The sequence below is a fragment of the Peromyscus californicus genome, unplaced genomic scaffold, assembly GCF_007827085.1.
Source record: "Peromyscus californicus insignis strain IS unplaced genomic scaffold, ASM782708v3 Scaffold_20__1_contigs__length_68692818, whole genome shotgun sequence".
NCBI classification, from domain to species: Eukaryota; Metazoa; Chordata; class Mammalia; order Rodentia; family Cricetidae; genus Peromyscus; species Peromyscus californicus.
Genome location: NW_026294503.1, coordinates 45,305,889 through 45,329,786, shown reverse-complemented (window position 1 = coordinate 45,329,786; position 23,898 = coordinate 45,305,889). Strand labels below are relative to the sequence as shown.

The 23,898-nt window shown below is 46.4% G+C and overlaps 1 protein-coding gene across 1 annotated transcript in view; it reads left to right on the top strand.

Annotated features, from left to right (window-relative positions):
* The window catches only part of Enthd1 (ENTH domain containing 1), a 111,220-nt gene extending 90,160 nt beyond the window's left edge, over window positions 1–21,060 (top strand). The window contains exons 5-6 of the mRNA XM_052747476.1: window positions 107–535; window positions 19,924–21,060. Coding sequence (XP_052603436.1) covers window positions 107–535; window positions 19,924–20,504 — 1,010 coding nt within the window. The 3' untranslated portion in view covers window positions 20,505–21,060. The remainder of the gene's footprint in view (window positions 1–106; window positions 536–19,923) is intronic.
* Window positions 21,061–23,898: the final 2,838 nt, after the last annotated feature.

The following is a 23,898-nucleotide window of genomic DNA, read 5'->3' as shown; positions in this document are numbered from 1 at the left end:
CAGCCTAGTAGGAAAGCAGAAGACTAAATAAGAAAGATCCTATTTATTAAAATGGATTTTAAATGGAATGTTTCAGTTTTAATTTGGGGTACTTGCTATTTTACAGATGCTGTGTCTACTCCCTCAGAAAAAAGACCATCGATGCAGACAAATATGAGTTTAGGCGAGAGATTGGAGAAGACCATCACAAATACTCCCACAGAAAGTCCCCCACAAACTCCTCAGGAAAAGCAGACAGCTTTGAAAAGCTTTGAAACCCTGACACCTATACAGGCATTTAGGCCATCAGGTAAAGATGAGTTCGTCAGCCTGGGTGTGAGGATATCCAAGTCAGAGTCCATGTTCCACAAACAGTCCTCTGTGGAAACACTCTACGTCTCACCCTCATTCAAAATTGTCAGCCCAAAGAAGGAGACCAGAACCAGTAAGGACCTCCAGACACCTGCACAGTCCAGAATCTGCTGGATTGAAGATGTGAGCCTCAAGCCTTTAGCCATGCGGGGTGAGTGTACCCCCAAACAAGCCAATACTGCGAGTGAAAATGCTCTGCAGAGGTGTTCTATGACCTCTCTGCCTTCTGTCCTTTTCTTGTCTCCCCCGCTCACTCTTGGTCAATTCTGTTAGGATGTACACACCACTGAAGGTCTTCTTGGGTGGTCATGTGTCCTTTTTATTTAATGAGTAGCAGATACTTTAAGCAAATACTTGATTGAATATATTGACATCAATTCTGAATAATCTCTATGTAAACCAAATTAGATGTTACTGGCATTCAATGACGCTTCCAGTTAAACATGTAGGTAACTCATGAAGAGATTGTGTGCAAGAGAAGTGGTTTGTTTTGTGTACAGTCACAGATACATACACAGCTGTGTATGCATTCTTTAAGGCTCTGTGTATATGCACCAAAGGGCCAAGGGACCATGTCCTTTCTCTGTCTTTGTAAACCATTGAGGGGCTGGACACAGCAGGATGTACCTGTTATCCCAGCACTCTGCAGCCAAGGAAGAGGATGGAGTTGAAGGAGAGCAGGGCTGTAAAATGAGCCCCTATGTAAAACAAAACAGAGTGAAATGGGCTGCGGTATCAGACTGTGGATAGAGAATCAAGCCTGACTGTTGACTGTCAGCTATTAAATCTTGCATTATGCAATCAGGCTTTCTTTTTCAAAGTTAATTAGTAAAAGAATAGTTTGTTTGTACATGAATTTTTAAAAATCTAAGTGGTGGTTTTGTTGGTGCTTCTGTATGATAATGCTCACCAGCTCACATAAATTCAAAGATTTCAGCATTAATCTTTTAAACTGCTTCAAACGCAAATCAAAAATGCATATAAACAAAAGTAATGGAAGCCAGCATATAAAAATACATATAATAAGAACAGTGGGGCAGCGCAGGGGTTAAGTGGACTGACCTTGGTCTTGGGAAGTGAATTATAAAAGATTCTCTTTGAAAAAGAGGTTTCAAAGATTACTCTGTTTAAAACATTTAGGTATTGAATAGCCTAAATGTAGCAAAACTGAGTCTTAGGACTGCCAAGATGGCTCAGCAGGTAAAGGCACTTTCTACCAAACCTGATGATCTGAGTTCAATCCCCCGGACCCCACACACTGGAAGGAGAGCATCTACTAGTACATGTTTTCTTTTGATTTTCATGCACACCAAGGCACAAGTGTGCATGCACACACATGGATGGGTGGATGGATGGATGGATGGATGGATGGATGGACGGACAGATGGATGGACGGATAGACAGACACATGGATGGATGGATGGATGATAAATAAGTAGATGTACTTTTTAAAATACATCTGTGCTCTGTCATCAAATTAACTTTCTTGCTGAGACTACCTGCTGAGGAAGACACCTTCTGTTGTGCCGCAGTGGCCTCTAGGCATGGCTTTGCTCCCAAAAGCTGCCGCGGTGATTATGATGTCAACAGACCATCCAACTCCACCTCTTCTAGAGGCGGTGGGACCCAGGGGAATAGAGCTGATAGAGGAGGTGGACTAAAGTCTCATGCAACAGCAACTTTATTCAGAGCATCAGACAATTTATATTCTGAGGGTTAAGAGAATCACATGAGTAAAGTGTACAGTTACAAGGACAAGTCAGAATTGGCAAAAACATGTTTTTCCATGGAGGCATATACTTGAATAACACCAGCAAGCAATAATGAGGAATCTGAAATAAACTATCCACTACTCCCGGGAGGAGCACGAAAAAGCATTCCAAGAACAATTCTGTGTTTGGAAGAAACTGAAGTCACAAGACTCATCTTGTTTTCTTGGAGTGTTCTCTCAAGCTCTCAGAAGTCTCCTCCTACGACTCCATTCTTGGACCATTTCATGACACACCTCCAATAATATTAAAGCTAAAAAATTACTAAATGCTACTTTAAGTTATCAGAAGCCCACCAAGAAACACTGGGTCTGAACCCCAGGGAGATGAGTCCCAGTTGGGTTGGAAGTGGGTTCCCAGTGTCACTGGGCTGTGGAGATGGAGTTTGGGGGTTCCACAGTGTCTCAGAGTCCAGTGAGAGAATGAGGAACCACAGGGAAGTAACTCTTTGTCTCTGCAGCTGCGTGCTGCAAAGCCGTATGTTCTCAGAGAGAAAGAAACTAAAGTGAGGGAACTTCTGAGAGACCAGCAAGCTAAGCAGAGCCTCTGCTAACCATCTGATGTCAGGGGACAGACGGCATTCCATGAAGATGCTCCTCTCGTTCAGCTGGGCCCAGGGGACCTGACAGACGATGCCATTCAGCCACCTCTAGGAAGGACACACCAGAAGGAAGAACAGCATCGTCCTTACAGGCAGAAAATTCGTGTAGAGTCTAGACCACAGTGCCTGCCTTGGGCTCCATTCAGCACCTAGAAAACAGACCTTTGTGGTGATAGATTGTGTACCCTAATAAATTTGCCTGGAGAGCAGAGAACAGAAGAAGCCACTAGATTAAACATAGAAGCCAGGCAGTGGTGGCACATACCTTTAATCCTAGCACTGGGGAGGCAGAGATCTGTCTGGATCTCTTTGAGTTCAAAGCCACCCTGGACTACATGAGATTGACTTAGTCTAGAAGAGAAACAGAGCCAGGCAGTGGTGGCACACACCTTTAATCCCAGTACTTGAGAGTCACATGCCTTTAATCCCAGCACTAGGGAAGTTGAGCCAGGAAATGATATGGGTGGGCGGAGAAAGGTATATAAGGCGTGAGGAGACAGGAACTAAAGCCTTCTCAGCTGAGGAAGCTCATTCAGCTAGAGGCCTATTGGCTGAGGCTTTTCAGGCTGAGGCCTGTAGCATGAATCTTAGAGGTCTTATTAATAAAATCAAGCCTGAGGCCAATTATTGGGGTGAATGCTAGAAGATCAGAGAAGCAGAACAAGCCACAGCTACCTCACCTCACCAATTCCTCAGCTGATCCTGTTTCCTCAGACTGGAAGCTTCTGAGTCCTCATCCAGAATGAATCTCAGCTGAACTGTGCTGCTCAAAGCCTAAAAGCTTAACCAGCCAAATGCTTCTAGTTTCTGGTCTTCACACCTTATATATCTTTCTGCCTTTTGCTATCACTCCCTGGGATTAAAGGCATGTGTCATATGCCTGGCTGTTTCCAATGTGGCCTTGAACTCAGAGAGATCCAGAGGGATTTCTGCCTGTGGAATGCTAGGATTAAAGGTGTGTGCTACCACTGCCTATTCTCTATGTTTAATATTGTGGCTGTCCTGTTCTCTGACCCCAGATAAGTCTATTAGAGTGCACAATATTTTGGGGAACACAATACCACCATAGAGTCCTAGAGGTAAGATGTGGCTTGCTCCTTTTTATCTCTGGTCTTTCAGTATTTACCCCAATATCTGGCACCGGGATTTTTTATTAAAAGACCATTTGGGGTTTTTTTTGTTATTATTAAAAGACCATTTAGGAATTCGTGTTACAGACCTTTTTGTGAAAGCTACTATAATTTTTCAAAAAAAAAAAAAACTTAGGTATTTAACCAAAATTCCCAGGTCTAAGAAGTAATGAAAGTACACAGAAAGAACACAGGAGCAGAATCACAGATGTCTAGACTCTAGAGTCACAGATGTCTAGACTCTTAGAGTCGCAGATGTCTAGACTCTAGAGTCGCAGGTTTCTAAGGCAAGTGCTTTAGAATAGAAGATAGACATGCATCAGACCATTCCTATCTATGTTGTGAAAAGCTGAAAAAATACAGTCCTGAAAGGAAGACTCTGAGGATACTCTGATCTAATGGCCTAGCAGGCATTCCTAGCCTTTGATATTGTCAATGACTCTGTCATCTGCAAAGTTTACACTCAGGAACCAAGGCTGGAGCCACCAAAACCCAAACCAACCAAACAAAAACCTCTCATATGTTAGATAAGTTTATGATTTGTGTTGGGCTGGCTTGCTTCATAGACGTCCTCAGCTGTGTGGTTTGACATTCCCAGTAGACAACAGAGATACCAGGGGGCTGTGATGGAAATCTGAGGGAGGCTGAGAAGGGTGAACTCGATAAATTGTGTATAAATTCTACCCAGATCCTTGACTGATCACTAACTAAACTTGTAGAGGACCCCAGTGAGTGACCCCTAAGCCCTGCTGGAAACCAAAAGAGAGAGAGAAGGCCTTCAGCTTCTGTCCACTGCATGGGTGACAGTTTGAAGAGTCAGGCAAGTTATCTGTCCACAGGAATGACGCCTTAGACCACTAGGCTGTACTGACACCTTGTCCACAGGAATGAAAACCAGTCTTCAGGGGACTGTCACAGAATCAAGGGCTCCACAAATGTGTACTACAGCATTTTCAGGGGACTGTCACAGAACAAGGGCCCCACAAACATGTACTACAACATTTTCAGGGGACTGTCACAGAATCAAGGGCTCCACAAACGTGTACTACAATATTTTTTTAAATGCCCAATAGGGAACTGTAGATATGGCTCTGTGCTTAAGAGAATGTAGTGCTCTTGCAGAGGACTCAAGGTCAGTTCCCAGCAGCCGCATTGGGCCCCTCACAGTGGCCTGTAACATTGGCCCCTAGTTACATGGATAAACGGGTAAATGACTGAATCTGACCTGAGATAAGCTTTGTGCTTGTCAAAGGTCATAGACAGATGTGTGTGTGTGTGTGTGTGTGTGTGTGTGTGTGTTCCCATGTCAAAGGTATATATTCTAATATATATATATATATATATATATATATACACACACACACACACACACACACACACACACTTAGGTTAAAGGCATATGTATATGTATATATTAGGGAAATACATACATACACAAACATATATACCTGAGCATATTACCAGAACCATCTTAAAACAATGTCTCAGTCCCATGTAGCTTTACTGGTATATTCTAAGGAAGGAGAAGCATCAGGCTTCCACTCATTCTTTCTGAATACCAACAGGGCATTACCCCATCGTTTCATAAAGTTGACTAACTAATCTGCTACCCAGGTCTGACATACAATGCAAGAAAAGTAAATTAGAGAACAACATAGATTCACATCAGATGCAGAAATTCTTAAGAAGATGTTAGCAAATCAAATCCAGCAAGATCGAGAAGTGACAATGTTCCATGACCCAGTGGGATTCTTCCCAGAGCTGTAGCATTGGCTCGACGTTTGCAAATGAATCTCTGCATTAATAGAATAAGATTTAAAATGATATAATTATCTTGATTCATGTGGAAAATTGATATAATTCTACATTCAATTATGATGATAAAAAATGTAAGCAAATTAGGAATAAAAAGGAACTTCCCTCAAACTGATAACGAGCGTATTTTAAAACTCGACTGCAGACATAATTTATGATGAAAGAGTGAATGCTGTTCTGACTGGATCAGCAAGCAAGGAGGGGCATGTGTCTTTCTGTACCACTTTGATTCAGCAGTATGTCAGAGGGCCCAGCCAGGCCCAGTAGGCCATAAGAAGAGATAGAAGGTGTGGATACTGGAAAGAAAGATAGTATTGCCTTTGTTCAGTGATAACATGATTCTTTATGTAGGAAACCCACAAGACACACACACACACCCCAAAAAACCTGCCAAAAATAGAAGCTAGATCTAACAGGTCTAGCAAGAGCTCAGGATGCAAGATGAATGTACAAAATGAATGGCAACCAGGTGCTGCTCAATGCCAACAGAGCAAGGGGTTGTCTGGAGACAAAACAGAAATTGTATTCCTGTTTACGACTATGGACAGTTAGACGTTGAAGGGACTGGAGAGATGGCTTAGCAGTTAAAAGCCTGTACTGCTCTTGTAGAAGACCCAAGTTTCCTTCCCAGAACCACACTAGATAGCTCTCAGCTGCCTGTGACTCCAGTTCCAAGGGATCCAATGCCATCTTCTGGCCTCCTCTGGCACCAACACACACACACACACACACACACACACACACACACACGCACACACACACACAAATAAAATCTTTAAAAATTTAATTAAAAATAGCCAGGCAGTAGTGGCACATGCCTTTAATCCCAGCACTCAGGAGACAGAGGCAGACAGATCTCTGTGAGTTCAAGGCCAGCCTGGTCTACAGAGCAAGTTCCAGGACAGCAAAGACTACACAGAGAAACTCTGTCTCAAAAACAAGACAAACAAAAACAAACAAAAAACAAACAAACAAAAAAGAATAGTGTCATGTATCATTTACAGTAGTAACACTTTAAAAAATCTTGCATTGAAGGCTAGAATGTGCCTCAGTTGGTAGTATACTTATCTGGCAGGTGGGAAGCTCTGGGTTCTATCCTCAGCACTTTGTAAACCAGGCGTGGGGGCACACGCCTGTAATCCCAGCACTTGGGAGGTGTAGATGGATCAGAAGTTCAGGACCCTCAGCTACTTAGTGGAGGATACCCTGGGATACATGAAACCATATCTCGGAAAAACTGAAACAGTCTCTGCACTGAGAACTATGGACTGTTTCTGAGAGCAGCTGAGGGCCTGAGCAGATGGAGAGGTGCTCTACTGTTTCAGGTTAGAGACGCAGACAAGATACTTTCTTTCTTTCTGTCACTCTGTTGACTCAGTGCAGCCCCAGAGGGTTTTTTTGTAGGTAGAAGGGGTCTTAGAAATTAACAAGTTGAATCTTACAGTAATCTCCATTTGGAAATGTAAAGTATGTAAAATTGCCTAAATCTTGAAAGCAGAACTATTCAAGAGGTATCATAAAGCAAGACACCATAGTGCATATATTTGAGAGAACAAGAGCGTTGATTTTATGGTGTGAAACTTTTACAGCTGTTAGAGTGCTGGCCTGGGTGGGAGCCCCTGGGCTGTCAGTCAGGATGACTGGCAGAATAACAGAGTTCATTTTCCCTCCAGTCGACACCACAGTACTTAATCTGCCTGCTCCATTTCTTGCCTCATTCCTAGTTATAATCTATATTTTATTTCTTTAAAAATTCATTTGGACCTTAATTTCTCTTTCCAATTTTGTTAATAGAAGGGAGAAAAGGGTAGGTAGGTTGATGATAGATGGAGAGGTAGATAATATATTTATGTGACACTGATAGATTTTACACTTATTGCAAATTGTTAAAACTTCTGTTACTAAGTACTAAATTAGATTAGTGTTGGTTACTACTTTCAAGTTACTGCATATATGCCTCTGTTTACTTATTTGTTGTGTATGTGTGTAGGTGGTCGTGTGCCATGGCTCAAGTATAGAGGTCAGAGGACAAACTGTAGGAGTTAGTTCTCTTCTTGCTCTGTGTGGGTCGCAGGGATGGGACTCAGCTCATCAGGCTTGGCAGCAAGTGCCTTACCACTGAGCGATCTCAACAGCCAGGGGACCCCAACAGAAGAGACACTGTGAATCTGATAGAGCATGATGGTGGCGTTTCCAGTGCTGGAGAGAGACTGGGGAATAAATCAAACACCTAGACCTCACCATGAAGCCTAATTAGGGCTTGTGATTGGCTGAACAGCATTCCTGTGACAGTGCACGCTAGAGTCAGAAAGTCTGGGTTTATGATCCCAGCTCCTATGCCACTCACAGCATGGCAACTGGCTGAGGCGCCTGGCCTGTGCATGTGTTAGTGCCTGGTCCGTGAGACAGATGAGGATGGCTCTGCCACATGGCGTTCACAGAAGCAAAGCCCTCTGAGTAGGACCTGGAACTCAGCACATGCAATCACTGCAGTGTTACTCAAATGCACCAGTATTTAGAACCTCACACCTTCAGCCCACTCCTAACCCTCGGGATCTCTCTGTCGGCATCCTTCTCATTCCTTCTCAGGAACACCTGTCCTAGTCAGGGTTACTGTCGCTGCGATGAAACACCAGGACCGAAATCATGTTGGAGAGGAAAGTGTTTATTTCAGCCTGTACTTCCAGGTAACACTCCATCACTGTGGGAAGTCCGAGCAGGAACTCAAACAGGGCAGGAACTGGAGGCAGGAGCTGATGCAGAGGCCATGGAGGAGTGCTGTTTACTGGCTTGCTCAGCCTGCTTTCTTATAGAACCCAAGACCACCAGCCCAGGGATGGTTCTACCCATAATGGACTGGTCCTCTCCCCTAGAATCACTAATTAAGAAAATGTCTCACAGCCAGAATTTATGGAGGCATTTTCTTGAGGGTCCCTCCTTTCATATAACTCTAGCTTGTGTCAGTTGACATAAAGCTAGCTAGGACAACACCTTCCTCACAAAAAAGGCATTCCCACTGTGGGGTAGTACAGAGATGCATCTGAGCGCAGAGGTCCTGGAGAGCTCCAGCTCATTCCTCGAAAAGCAGCCACTCGACTGTGGGTTGATCACCATTTTCTTATAAAGAACAAACAGCCTTCCAAGCCCCGAGCAGCCCGGCCTCTGCCTCTCACCAGCCCATATCCTCTTATCAGATAAGTCTTGTTTCATTCTCTGACACTGGCATTCCTTCTCCCTGGCATTCTCCTGCCCCACCCCTGCACCTTTCCCGTCCACCCTTCCAAGAGTATCTCAAACACATGGCCTTGGGGTGTAGCTGCTCCCACTCAGTATCTGCCCTCCCCTTCCACAACACCTTCTGTTGTTCTTGGTAAACAATAGCCGCATATAGAATCACCTATTGTAGGGACCCTTCCCGCCCTGTTTGTGACCGTCTCCCGAGCACCAGGCACAGTACCCTGCACGTCGTAGTTGTTGGTGTTTCATAAGTGAACTAGAGCCAGTTTAGAACTGGTGCAGGTCCATGAGAAATACAGACAGGCATGCTGGTGCATTAAGCCAGTTGGAGACGCTGAGTCTGAGGGGGCAGGTGGAGAAGTTTCAACTTCAGGCCTGGAGAGATGGCTCAGCAGTTGAGAGCCTGTGCTACTGCTACAGAGGACCTCAGCTTGGTCCCCCACACCCACTCAGACAGTTCAGAGTGACTAGAGACCACAGAAGTACAGGGAGGTAGGCAGGGGTGCTTGCGTGGCATGACCCTGGGAAAGTGGACCTGAGTCCAGAACCCAGAAGTAAAGGGAAGTACGTTTTTGGAGGAGAGAGGCTGTTTGATAGGGCTGCTTGCTGTCTTGAAGCAGCAAGCCTCTGTGTGCCCCACATCTGAAGTCACAGCCTCAATTGCTGTTTGCTGGGGGGCGGCACCTGTGGCGGTCATTAGCAGTGACTGACAGCTTGTCAGGATCTAGGATCACCAGGAGACAAAGCTCTGGGCACATCTGTGAGGGAGTCTCTAGAGGGTTGAGGTGAGAAGAGCCACCCTAACTGTGGGCAGCACCTTTTCATGGGCTTGGATCCTGGATGGATACAAAGCAGAAAGCGAGCCGAGCACCAGCATGCCTCACTCTGCGTCCTGACTAGGGATGCGAACAGCTGCCTCACATCCTGCCACCGTGACCTCCCCACCACAGTGTGACACTGAACCGTGAGCCGAGATGAACCCTTCTCTTGGGTTGTCACAGCACCAGAAAAGGGACCGAAGACCCGTGCGGAGCCTGGACGGTCTGCAGTGAAGAGACATGAGAAGTGCCTCCTGGGAGGAGACGCTGAGGAGACACTGGTCCTGCGGGAGCAGACACCATGCCCTCTGCTCACAGGGCTCCGTCCTCTAGAAACTGAAGCCTGGGTGCAGGACCAGAAGGATGGAGAGGTAACTCTCACAGGGTCAGGATGAGGTCAGCATGAGATAGCCTCTGGCCACTCTCTGTGTCGGGAAGAGTGTGCCTGGCGTGCAGCCTGCCTGGTTGCCTTATGGACAGATTTCAGGAGCTTTTGTACCCCAGTGGCAGTCAAGGACAGCAACCGCAACCCAGGCCACACAGTGCTGGAGACCACCGTGCTTAACATCCGGTCCTACAGCAAAGGAGTGCAGTCAGCAGATGAGGCAAAATTCACAGTGGCATGGTGTGGGAATGGCAAGGTGGTGGGAATCTGATGAGAATGGAGACAGAGTTGATACTGGGGGGAGCACAGAAGGGCCGCTGGTACGGTAGCCTCCACAGAGCTCCTGTGGATGCCTAAGTGTAACGGGAAGGGCTGGATGTGAGTGAGAAGTAGAGCAATTTGGGAACCAAGACTTGAGAGCAGGCAGTTCTGAGCACCCACTTGTTCCAAGTGGCCAAAGCTCACAGCGGTTGAGGAATTCAGGAAAGGAGCCTGAGGTGGACATCTGGTCTCCACGGACTGATGCTAGGGATGATGGAAAAAGAGGAAGCGCTTATCTTCTTAAGAAGTGTTTATATGAAAGGTCCTGGTCCGACATCATGAACTCCCTGGAGTAATGAGCTGAGCAAATGCAAAAGCACTTGCACGTGTGTGCCTCAGTGACCTCGAATGTGGTGGAGGTGCCACCTGCATGCTCCAACACCCTCCTGAATGCCAGCTCCTTCTGACCTGACCTTTGACACTGGGGCAGCCCATGGACTCACCTCAGCTTGATTGTGTTACTATCTGTAGCTCAGACTACTGTTTCCCGTCATTACCTGTTTGCTCACCACACTGAACAGACAGGGAACTGTGGGTGCCAGGACTGCTCCCAACAGGCAGTGTTCACGCTGCTCCCAGGTCACGGCTGCCTGCTGTGTAGGAGGCTTTTCAGAGATGAACAGCCTGCTTTCCACTCCGATGGAGAACAGCAGTGGTGTGTGCTCTGGCCTCAGCCTGTTCCTGGTTTTGGTCCACAACTATTCTGTGCAATTCGTTTCTGGTTCATCTCGGCTGGTGAAATAACTAAACGGGTACAGCAGACTGGGAACTGAAAGCCAGCGGTTCCCAACCTGTGGGTCTCGACCCCTCTGGGGGTCGATATCAGATAGCCTGCATATCAGATATTTACATTACAATTTATAACACTAGCAAAATTACAGTTAGGAAGTAGCAACAAAATAATATTATGGTTGGGAGTCACCACAAGAGGAACTGTATTAAAGGGCTGCAGCATTAGGAAGATTGAAAACCACTGGAAAAGACTTCAGAGCCAAAAAAAAAAAAAAATTGAAATTTTCCCTTTAAAAAAAAACCTAGGAAATGTGGGGCTAGGAAGATGGTTCTGTGAGTAACAGCACCTGCTTGCTGAAAAAGCTTAAGGACCTGAGTTCAAATCCCCGCAGCTGTGTGAAAAGTCAGGTGTGGCCACATTCATCTGTAATTGCAGCACTGGGAGGCAGAGACAGGAGGATCTCTGGGGCTCCCCGACCAGCCAGCCTAGACTGATTGGTGAGCTCCAGGTTCAGTGAGAGATCCTGTCTCAGGAAATAAGACAGTGACTGAGGATACATGCGCGCGCACGCACACACACACACACACACACACACACAAATGCATGAGCCACACACACAAGCATGTAGTTCAGTGCATTTTATATCTTCCCAGAGTTGTGCAGCTGCCCACGTTCCACAATACTTTCATCTCCTCAGAACGCCCTATGCCCATGAACAGGCTCTCTCCAGCCTCCGCATAGCTGCTGGCCACCACCATGCCTCTCTAAGCCTGTGTTCTGCCTTTTCTGGACATTTCATAGACACACCATCATTCCCACATGAGGTCCCATGTCAGTGTCTTTCTCCGCATATTTTCAGAGTTATAACATGCGTCAGTCCATGCCTCTTCATGACCAAATGGTTTTCCATTGTGCAGATGCAGGCTACTGAGCCATTAATAATCAGGGGACATTTTAGTTGTTTCTACTTTTAACATTATAAATAAGTCTTTTACAATCATTTATATAAAATGTTACATTTCTTAGCTGGGGGCGGGAGAGGGGATGAGAGTACTTTAGTTTGTGTGTATTGTTTATTTGGAAGTCATTGTTTGTCATCCGGGAGCACTGAAAGATGAGTTAGGGAATGAAAAAGAGAAATCTGTTTAGCCATCCGGGGGCCTGCTGCTCCAGATAAAACACATGTGCGCTAATGGAAGATTTTAATATCCCTGGAAATGGACTTTTTTCATCTTTGCAACATAGTTCTAAATGCTATTTAAATTGAAAGCTATTGTATCTTAATTAGCAGGTCTCCTGCTTTTGCAGTATAAACGTTAAAGATGCACATCAGCGTTTGGAATGAATTTGTCAGGGCTCTTTGAGCAGCTGACAACTGGTCCGTGTGCACCGCACAAAGAGCTTTTAAAACACGGCCGCTTCCTGTATCTTCCTGCACAAAGAGGATGTGCCAAGAGGATGCCCACATCGCTTCTGTGGGGAGCCAGAGCAGGGGGAGAGAGGGGCAGTGGAGGAGTGCCCCAGGAGCAGATTGAAGGGTGCAGCACAGCTGCAGAGTGTTTGGAAACAAAAGGAAATTGGTGTGCGGCAATTAGCGCTGAGTGGCTTTTCGCAGGCGCTGAGCCTGCAGATCAGAGCTGGAGCCCACACGACACTGTCACTCAGCAGTGGTGGCACAAAGCCAAAGGAAGGTGGCCAGAGTAGGACTCGCTAGTTCCTACGTTAGAAACACCTGTAACCTGGGAAAGTCAGCTTTTCTGGACCGAGGCTTGCCTCTGGTTCACCAGGTCCAGGGAAGGCCCAAGAAACACACTCTTAACCCAATGTTGCTGTCACGAACACAAAGTTAAGTACCGGGAGTTTTAATGGCCTGCGTATGTGTGCACATACCTGTACCCTTGTGGGGATGGCTCAGCATCAGTGTTTGAGTCCTGTAATCAGTTTTCCTCTTGGCTCCTTAAGGGTTTCCTCTGCGAGGCTTCTTTCTAAACAGCAAGCTCAAATTCTCCCGTTTCCTTGTTCCCATATCCACTCAGTCCCCTTCCTACCCCATCCAGGCCAGTTCGTGCTTCCCAAACATTCTTGGATGTGTTGTATGGCCCTCCACTGGAGCCTGGTTGACTTATGTGGGGACTCTTAAAACTGACCCTCCCTCTCCCAGCAGCTAAGAATTGCCATTAGCTCTTGGCTATGGGTGGGACCTCATGCCAGCTCCCCTCTCCACACTGGGATTTGGTCTGACTTAGGTTGGCACAGGTCTTGTCGACACCATCACAACCACTATGAGTTCAGGTTTGCAGAGCTGCCAGATGTGTCCAGAAGACAGTCTTTCCTGTCAGCCACCACCTCTGGCCTTCCACTCTTTCTGCCAAATACTGTTTCTGAAATTGTGGGGTGTTTACCCACCAGCCCCACAGTTCCCCAGAGTTTTCTTGAGTGTGAGCAGCAGGAAATATTAGATTTATATTGCGGAGATAAACAGATAGAAAATAAAGGATAGCCTCGAGAGGGCCTGGAACCTTTTCCAACAGACCCCGACTGTCTCTGCCCCAGGGTTTTTATAGAGATGCCAAGGGGTGGAGTAAAAGACCTCCTCCCCCAGCACAGCCAAGTGCAGACCATCTCAGACACCTGCACTCAGGTCCGTGGTCCTAATCATCCTCTATGCGGACCTGCTGAGTAAAGCCACGAGGAACCCGAGAACGGGCTCCCACATGAAATAATTCCTTAGAACTCTAGTAAATACATTTTGGGTCCCAGAATCTCCAGATTTCATCAAGAACATATTTCCTGCCATCGGAGGCATGACTTCTTTGACAGGGACCCCTCCATTTCCTCGGGAATGCACAGCTCATGTGGAGCGCCATTAATAAGTAAGTTACCGATTGGTTGCTGTTGTGCTGTCGCGACCACAAAACCTGCCGGAGCCGTCTTAGGGGAGAAGGGATTTATTCTGGCTCATGGTTTCCAAGGATTCAGCCGAGGGGAGGGGGGAAGCATGGCAGGGAAGCTCATCAGAGAGTGGAGACCTGTGGAGGAGGTTCACATCATGGCCAGGAAACAGTGAAACAGGAAGTAGGCAGGGATAACGCCCCCAGGACCCCATCCTAGTGGTCTACCTCTGCCAGTGAGGCCCCACCTCTAAAAGGTTCCCCACCTTCTAAAACAGTACCACTACCTGGGGAGTAAGCATTCAGAACGTGAGCCTGGGGGGAACCTTTCAGCTCCAGACATAATAGCCTTTTTCATGGACTGGGCTACAGCCTGCTTTCCTATAACTTCCACAGACAGCCCACAGTTCTAATTCATGCACAGTAAGAGAAATGGGATCTGCAAGTACTGAAATATGGTTTCTTTCTTTATTATCTCTTTTGGATAAAGATTAGCATATCTGTCAACTACTCCTGTAGATGCCATGTCCCCTCACCATCCTGATTATTTTTTTTCTAAATTTTATACCCATAATTTAACATAATTCATAACAGAGTGAAGCTAGTCCCAGGACAGTGGAGTGGTGTGGAAGTACAGTGTACTGGTGAAGCTCACAGTCTGTGACATCAGAGGTCCTTGAATTGGAGTTCCACCCAACCCTCTTTTTAACTTGGTGATCTGGGAAAGATTTCTAGCCATTGAATTCCTTTGCATCATGTTTAAAATGAGGTTATAAAACCTATTCCACATCAAGTAATGTATTAGTCAGTGTTCTGTTATTATAACACAATACTGGAGGCTAGATACTTTGTCAATAAAAAGAGGTTTACTTAGCTCAAAGTTTTGAATTTCTAAGAGCGTCTGCTCAGCTCTGGTGAGTGACAGCATCATGTGGGAGAGAAAGATCACATAATAAGAAGCCAGAGAAGGATTTGAGGGTCAGGAGTGAACTTTATAATATGTCACTTTCACAGGAAATAACCTAAGTTCTATAAGAAATTCAACAGTCCTTTCCAAGGGCAGTATCCCCAATGATCTGGTTACCTCCTACCAGATCCAACCCCTTTAAGGGTCCACCACCTCTTGGCGACATTGGGAAGCCTACTTCCAGCACATGAATATGCGGGTGACAAACCACATGTAAACCAAGGCATGTGCTAAAGAGAACTAGAGAGCAGCTATTTAAAAAAGGGTTCTATGCTGGGCAGCGGTGGCACATGCCTTTAATCCCAGCACTCAGGAGGCAGAGCCAGGTGGATCTCTGTGAGTTTGAGGCCAGCCTGGTCTACAGTGAGGTCCAGGACAGGCACCAAAACTACGCAGAGAAACCCTGTCTCAAAAAAAAAAAAAAAATGGGTTGTATAATCCAAGCACCCAGGGCACGGAGGCAGGTAGATATCTGTGAGTTTGAGGCCAGTCTGATGTACATAGTGAGTTCCAGGACAGCCGGAGATACATAGAGAGACTCTATCTTAAAACAAACAAACAAAAACCACCACTATCATCATCATCATCACCTAAAAGAATAAAATAAAAATGAGTTATATCCTTGGACTTCACCTTGAGGCGATCAGTTACCTTCAATAGCCACCCACCCCTCTAACTCCCAGGAGGAGGGGTATGGAAATCTGGAGAGAGTAGTTGCTGGGTCTCAAGAGGTAGTCAGATTGTGTGGACTGCTCTCACAGCAGCAAACGGGAGACGCTGCTGAAGCTAACCTGCCTCAGAAGGAAGAACCGCTTCGCTGGCATCTGTAGTTCCGGTCAAACAAGCTGCCCAAACAAGCTGCCCAGGCGACTGTTCACTGGGCCTCAAAGTTGGCACCTCACGCTCATTTTCAAAGCTTCCACCAGCTTTCACCCTCTGTTCTTAGCCACAAGCAGACACAGAATAGGAGGTTCCTGGAAGGGCCTCTCATGTGGAGCAGAGTGAAAACACAGTGGGAAAAGAATATACTTTTAAAATGTATCTTTAAGCTCTCCAAAAGATAAGAAAACATGATGTGTCTATAAAACAAAAGTAGGCTGTTTTGAGAACAACAGAAACCTCTTCAAAATTAAAAACGGCCAGCAGAAACAAGAAGTTCAAAATTTCTTGTTTGGAAGCTAAAACTGACAAGACCTCCAAGAAGTAGGGCAAAGAGTCAAGGTTAGAGAGAGAAAGAGGAAGAAAAAATAGGAAGGGGACTGGCAAGGTGGCTCAGTGGGTAGACACTTGCTGAGCAAACCTGACAGCCAGAGGTCAATTCTGTGAACCCACATAAAAGTAGGAAGGAGAGAACTGATTCCATCAAGTGCCCTCTGACCTCCACACATGTGCTGTGGTGTGCTGACACATGCTGATAATAATACTTGGAAAATAGGGCTGGAAAGATGGCCCAGTGTCGTGCTGCTCAAGTATGAGGACCAGAGTTCGGACCCCCAGAACAAGGATGTGGTAGCGCGCATCTGTGATCCTGGTGTGTCTGTATTGAGATGGGAGATGTCGGACAACCCTGGCAAGCTCACAGAGCAGCTAGGCTGAACACAGTTGTCAACAAGAGGCCCTGTGTCACAGTGGAAAGACAGGACCCACAACCAAGAGTGTCCTCTGATCTCCACATGACTGTTGGGGGCACATGTCTACCTCCACCTACACATGAGTGTGTGCACACACACTGCACACATTAGAAAGCTGGGAATGGGAAGGTAGTCCAGCCACTCTCATGTGCAAACCCGGAGTTCAGAGAGAGAGAGAGCAGGGACACCAACGGCCATAAGCTCACTGATGGAAGCCTTGAGAAAACATTTGAAGCTGAAGGAAATGAGTTGCCTGATTAAAACGCACTTTCGCTTGACCTCAGTCAATGAAAATTGCCCCGCTTCAGCGGACAGCAGCGAGGATTCCAGAGCACTGGGATGAAGAGGAAATTTGCTAATAGCTCAGAGGTGCAGCAGACTCTGTGCCATGAGGGAGAATTGGAACAGCGGGGCTGGAGAGGTGACTCATCAGTTAAGAGCACTGGCTGCTCTTCCAGAGGACATGGGTTCAATTCCCAGCACTCACATGGTGCCTCACAACCATCCATAACTCCAGTTCCAAGGGATGGATGTTCTCTCCTGGCCTCCGCAGACACCAGGCATGCACCTGGTACACAGATACGCATACAGGCAAAACACCCATACACATAAAATGAAAATAAATAAATTTTTTTAAAAAGAGAATGACTATGACTTAGCACTCATAATACTGGAAATAGGAAGAGAGTAGAAGGTGGCCTTCAAGAGTCCATGGTCAAGCAAGTACCATGCTCTCATGGAGACCTGTGTTTGGATTCACAGAACTCACATAGGCCATGCATGGAAGTGATCATCTGTAATCCTCGTCATGCTCCTAGGTAGAGATGAAGGGCAGAGCCAGGAGAATGCCCAGAATCTCTCAGGCCGGCTAGCCTGGTGTACACAGCTGTGAACATGAGACCCTGCCATAAACAAGGTGGGAAGGTGAGAACCAATACCCCACACTGTCCTCTGACTTCCAACTGTGGCATGATGCTTTTGTGTGTGTGTGTGTGTGTGTGTGTGTGTGTGTGTGTGTGTGTGTGTGTATGAAGTGAAGATATTTTTAAAGTCCAAAGGAAAAGACTTTCTGCCTAGAATTCGTCATGAAAACTATCACAAAGCCCGAAGGTAGAAAGAGCATTTTCAGACATGCGTATTCCAATGCCTTTGCCTCTTGGGACTCTTTGTCATTGTCCTGCTGGTGACTGCATGATCCACAAATGACAGCAAAACAAGAAAGGGGGACACGGAGGCTAGAGAGCAGAGAGCCCGCCCAGGGGGTGAAGGATGCAGGAGATGAACACGTGAAGACACGAGTCCAGGGCTGCAGCGAGCCTTTCATCGTCCACATGCCCACGAGCACGGCACCACCCTCCCGGCCCCAGGACAGAACGACTGGATTAGCCTGACCCAGATTCTCCCAGTGAGCTCGGCTGGCCTTGACCATGCGCAGCTGAGTCCCTGCTTTCCTTTCATCCCTGTTGGCACACCAGCTGAGAATACTCTTGGCATCCAGAAACAAGTTTTGTGACTGGAACTTTCCCTGAGAACTGGAGATAGGCCTTGAAGAGCTTAGAGGCAAAAAATAGAGTGTGGCCACCTGCCCTGGCCATTTTTGTGAGTTCCAGTTTAGTTCAGAAGGGACATGAATATGTAGTCAAATCTACCAACAAAGCCAAGTCCCCGAGTGCTGAGTGGCAGGCTTCGGCTCCCCTGCTGTGCGCCTGGCTGAGTAAATCTTTAAAGTAGAAAGTTCAGAGCGGATCACAGACACCTGAGGACTAGATTTCACCAATTTGTGCCGTATATCCCAAAATAAATCCAAGTAGGTATTCCAAGAGGATTAAAAAAAAAAAAAAGTCCCGTGTCCAAAAATGTTTGGGAAACATTCGGATAAGATGCTTTAGGGCTGGGGGTCTAGCCCAGTGGGCGGAGGGCTTGCCTAGCATGCATGAAGCCCTTGGTTTGATTCACAGCACCCCATAAACCTAGTGTCATGACACACCTGTAATCCCAGCACTGGGGAAACAGGGGCAAGAGGAACAGGAGTTCAAGGTCATCCTCTGCTCCATAATGAGTTTGAGGCCAACCTGGGCTATGTGAGACCCTGTAAAAGAAAGTACTGTAGATTTCTCATCATTTCAGATGTGCTGGTACACATAGTCAATGTCCTAATGGGAGGTTCAGTGTGCAGTGACCTGTCCCACTTGACCACAAAGCCCCTTTTTTACAAAACACCTACATGTATGTATGCATGTACGCCTGCGTGCATGTATGTGCACCACATGTATGCCTGGTGCCCATAGAGGTCAAAAGAGGGTATCAGATGCCCTGGAACCAAAGTTACTGATGGCTGTGAGCCGCCATGTGGATGCTGGGAACCAAACCCAGGTCCTCAGCAAGAGCAGCCAGTACGCTTCAGCACTGAGCCATCTCTCCAGCCCCAGCAGCTGCTGTCTTTTGTTTTATTTTATTTTCATTCATCTGTTTATTTTACATCCCAGCTGCAGTCTCCACCCCATCCTCCCGTTCCAGACCCTCTCCCTCATTCTCCCCCTCCAACCCCCTCCTCTTCCATCTCCATCCAGGAGAGGTATCTGCTATCTTAAGGAACACAGTCGTGACAGTTTGGGAAGCTAGAGTGAAGTAGACAGGAGAAGACATTTCATATGATTTTGCCCGAAAGGAAATGAAATTGTTCTCAAGTCTTTAATTTTATGAAATGGGTTTCAAGTGCTTTTTTATGCTTCTTACAGAGCCTTGGTAAGAACAGTAGGTACGTGTGTGCTACAGTGCTCTGGATCTAAGCTGGCCTGGACCTGGTCTTAATTGTATTTGACCACAGAGAGGAAAAGATTCATGATACTGGAGTCACTGGAGTTTATTTTGCTATAATAATATCTGTATGGAGAAAGAGGTGGAAGACTAAGTTAGGACTTTCTCAGCCTTCCTACTTTAAATTCCTACATAAACACTGGCAGGCAGGAAGATAGAATACCTTCCTCTCATGGACGAGGCCTACAGTAGTGTAAAAATATGCTGGACAGGGTTTGGAAGTCATGATGAATATTGATCATTCTATTTTAGGTTCATCCATGGCATTATTGGTATATAATGCATCTGTAGACTTGTCTGTTTGCTGCTTTGGGTTTTTCAAGTTTGTGAGTTTTTAACTTAAAACTCAGAGTGGTTTATGTCGAGACCTTCCAGATAGGTGTTTATGTGACGTGATTATTCTAGCTATTACTCTTGTTCCTGTGTTATATAAATCTCTCTCTCCCTTCTCTTTCAGTCTCCACCGCCTCTGAAGTCGCATCTTCTTTTTCTACTTTGTCTGCATCGTCTCCTGACATGGCCCGTCCGGAGAAGTCAGCCCATCACTCTCCCCTGGTTCTCACCAGCCCTTCCTTCTGGACTCAGCCCCATCCACAGTCCTCTTCTGCCCCCTTCACATACAAAGATGAGGCAGCCAGGGTTCACCACCCCTTTGCCCCCAGGGACCCAGCATCTTCAGATGACGAGGAATACCCCGATCTTCCAGATAACTCCTATTCAGCTACGGAGAAGCCAGATCACATTCCCAGAAGTAACCAGGTAGCATTTTCCGCCCCAACTAGAACCTACTTACCCTCGGTGTCCCAGGCTATTTTTCAGACAAGTGGAGGCTTGTCCAGGGAATCCGAGTCAACTTCTATCCACACTCTTCTGGGCGAGGTGAGGGGTGCTGTGCTTCGCCTCCATGAGGACCTGAGCCTAGTGATCCAGGAACTTGGTGTCATCAACAGCCACCTAGGCAACCTGAGTGTCAGCAGCCAGGCAGCCAGCAATGCTCTGCAGGACCCCCAGTCTTCCAGGGGGAGCTCAGATCCATAGTAGCCTAGCCATTTTGCTCGAACACAATGGTTCCATTGTGCAAAGACCTGGAGGTGTAACACGTCAGAGGTCCCCATTGCTGTGGGGGATAGAAAGGCGATGACTTAGTTTTTCATTTTCAAGTTTATTAGCACATCTTTCAAACCGACAAAGTCATTTGGGTGCTGTATATATATATATTTTTTTTTCAAGAGAAAGAAGTCACTTTTGATCATTTCAGGTTTAGATGTTAGTTCCTTTGAAACTGAAGAGTATGTCTTTCATTCTTCACATTTCAGTACCTTATCCCTAGTGGGGTGAGCCTTAGTGAAAGCCGTGGGAGGTTCACAGTGCAGATAGCTGTTGGAGGGCTGGTGGGTGAGCAAGGGAGTCGGGAGAAGTCCTGGTGCCCCCCCCACCCCAGTGCCGACTCGGGGCTGCTAACGAGCTTCTGCCTCATGGCATGCTCTTTCAAGTTGAGGCCCTGCAAGTGAAGAGCCAGCAATCTCTCTGCTGCCACAGGATCAGGAGTGAAGCTGAGGTGGGTAGGATGTGGAGCACATGTTTTTGTGTTGATTTTTCAGAGAATTCGGGTGCATTCCCTTCTCTTGTATTTCATAAATAAATTCGATATTTTCAACTCACTCTCTTTTTCTAATTTATTAAAAAAAAACCTTTTCAAACAAAAATGCTGTCTTTCCTTCGCAGACAAGAATGACCTAGTTTGACTCTTACAGACCAGTGCTTCCCACCCAGGTGCATGCTGGGATCCATCGGTACAGAAGCTTTTGTCTAGTTTGTTGTTGAACCCAGAGGCTCACACATGCCGGGCCAGTGCTTTGCCACCTTGTTTAAGGAGGGGTCTTCTGTGCCCAGGTTAGCTGGCCTGAGAGATGTGGGGTGATTCTCCCCTTCCTACCTCCCATCTCCCCACGGGAATGCTGGGATTACAGCAGTGGAGTATCTCAAACAAGGTGAAGGGACACTTGGGAACTGTCCTTCGGCCTCTACGTGTCCATTGTGGTGTGCGTGTGAACTCACAGACACAAGGAAATGAAGCCTTTAAAAGGGACCACTGAGACGGCTCGTTACAGTCTGCTTCAGAGGGTTTTCCATAGTTAATGAAATGCTTCCTGAAGATACTTTTTTTCTTTTTTTTACATTTTTACTTATTTGCATATGGGGTGTGCGTAGCACACACAAGGGTCAGAGGACAACTCATAAGACTCCGTTCTCTCCTTCCACTGTATGGGTTCCGGGGATTGAGCTTGGGTTGTCGGTCTTGGCTGCAAGCCTCTTTGCCCACTGGCCCCCTTGTAGGTATTTTCAAGCATATCTTCACAAAGAAGAACAGTAAGCAGATAGTCTTACTAACAAGTATAGCATTTTTGCGGTTCCAGTAATAATACCGAGTTAACTAGGACACATGCAAATAAGCCAGTGAGTCTACATCCCACGAAGTTTAAAACATTGAGATATATGTCTTATATCTGGAAAAAAAAAACCCACGAATTTTCCCCTTTACGGGCTACAACTTAACAAGGCTAAATGGCTATCACCTGCTTCTAGAACATTTTCCTCACAGCAAAACCCCAACCAGGACCTGCAGCAGACGCTGTACTCGTCCATGTCCTTCCCTTTCCATATTGTTTCGACAAGAAGCAGTTTAAGGAAGGAAGGGCTTATTCTGGCTTACAGTTCCAGGGGGTACAGTGCATCATGGGGTGGCAGGACAGCTGCTCACACTGCATTGGTAGTCAGGAAGCAGAGTGCAAACAGGAAATGGAGCCCAGCAGTAAAGCCTCAAGGCCTACCCCCCACCTTACCCCCAGTGACCCACTTCCTTCAGCAAGGCTCCACCTCCTAAAGGTTCCACAACCTTCCCAAACAGGGCCACCATCCGGGGAACAAGTGTTCAAATGCATGAGCCTATGGGGACATTTCATATTAAAACCCCCAACACCCTTCTATTGTGTAGCAATTTCCTCCTAGATAAATTTCCATCTGGTGGGGAAGCTCCTTATTATTGGTGGAAGTTTTAAGGAAACTCCACATAGTTAAAAGGGAGGTTGATTAGGGGTTTTACTTACAACAAGTAAAGGGATAGGTTATGGAATCCAGGAGAGGTGAAATGCAGTCCAGCAGTGTTCTCTGGAGAACTCTGCTCGGTCTACCATCCAACATCCATGATTACCAGGAACCAAGAGAACCAGCACATCCAGATCTTGGGTCTTAAGGGCTCCTGTCTCGGCCTCGCCTCAGGGGCAGGCCATAGGTAGGCATGACAGTTACTGGAAGCCTCAATGGGGGTAGTACTTCCAGGTCAAACCTGGAACAGCTACCCACTATACCTTATCACTCAGGATGTTATAAGGAACGGTGAAACATTCCATCCTGGGGGAAGTTCACTAAGCTCAGGATGTCCCTGAAACTGACCAAAGTCACCACATATATGCTGAGCTGCCTGGAAGAGTCAGAGACCAGCAGAGATGCCTAGAAAGGACACTCCAACTGTCCAAACTACCTGCAGGCTTGCAGTGTGCTCCAGGTTCCCAGTTTTGTGACTTGTCACTCATGCTGGGGTGGGCCTTGGTAATGCTGCTGCCTTTGAATCCTTTCTGCCCCTGTAAGTGATCCAATAAAACGCACTGGTCACCAAGTTAGAGCTTAGTGGCATTCTTATTTTGGTCTGTTGTTAGTTACTTGTGTGAGGTAAAGTAGATGTTCATGTAGCTCCAGGAATAATATCACATAACGCCCACTCCTGCAAATTCTTGACAACCAAAATGTATTGTCTACCTCCATGATATTTTATCTATATGATACTTTCTATCAACAGAATCATACAGGCATCTACTCAGTCAACTGCACTGCATCCCCAGCTCAGGGAGGAATCATAAAACATGAGGGTCTTCTGTCATAAAGCATCCTGTTTGAACATGTTGTAGTAGCGCAGGTCAACACTTCATTTATTTGTATGGTAAAGTAACATACATCATATGTAGACACCACACGTTGCTTGGCCATTGATCATCAGGTTTGTGTTATTTGCGCTCGGTTGCTGTTATGAATGGTGCTGCTGCAAACGCTTCGTGAATGTCCTGTCCCGGTGTCCTTTGTGCTGCTGTGATGAAATGCTTTAACTCGAAGAGAGAAAGGTTTATTGGCTCACACCAGTCCATCAGTGTAGGGAAGTCAAGGCAGGAATTGGAGGCTAGTCACATCACAGACAAGAGCAGAGAGAGAATGTATGTGTGTGCTCACCCTCTCTCTACACTTGCACAGTCTGGGGTCCAAACCCAAGAAATTTTTAGGCTGTGTCTTCCCACATTGGTTAAGATACTGAAGACAGTTCCCCCCAAGACTTGCCTTCAAGCCAACCTGATCTAGTCCCTCATTGAGAATCCCTTCCCAG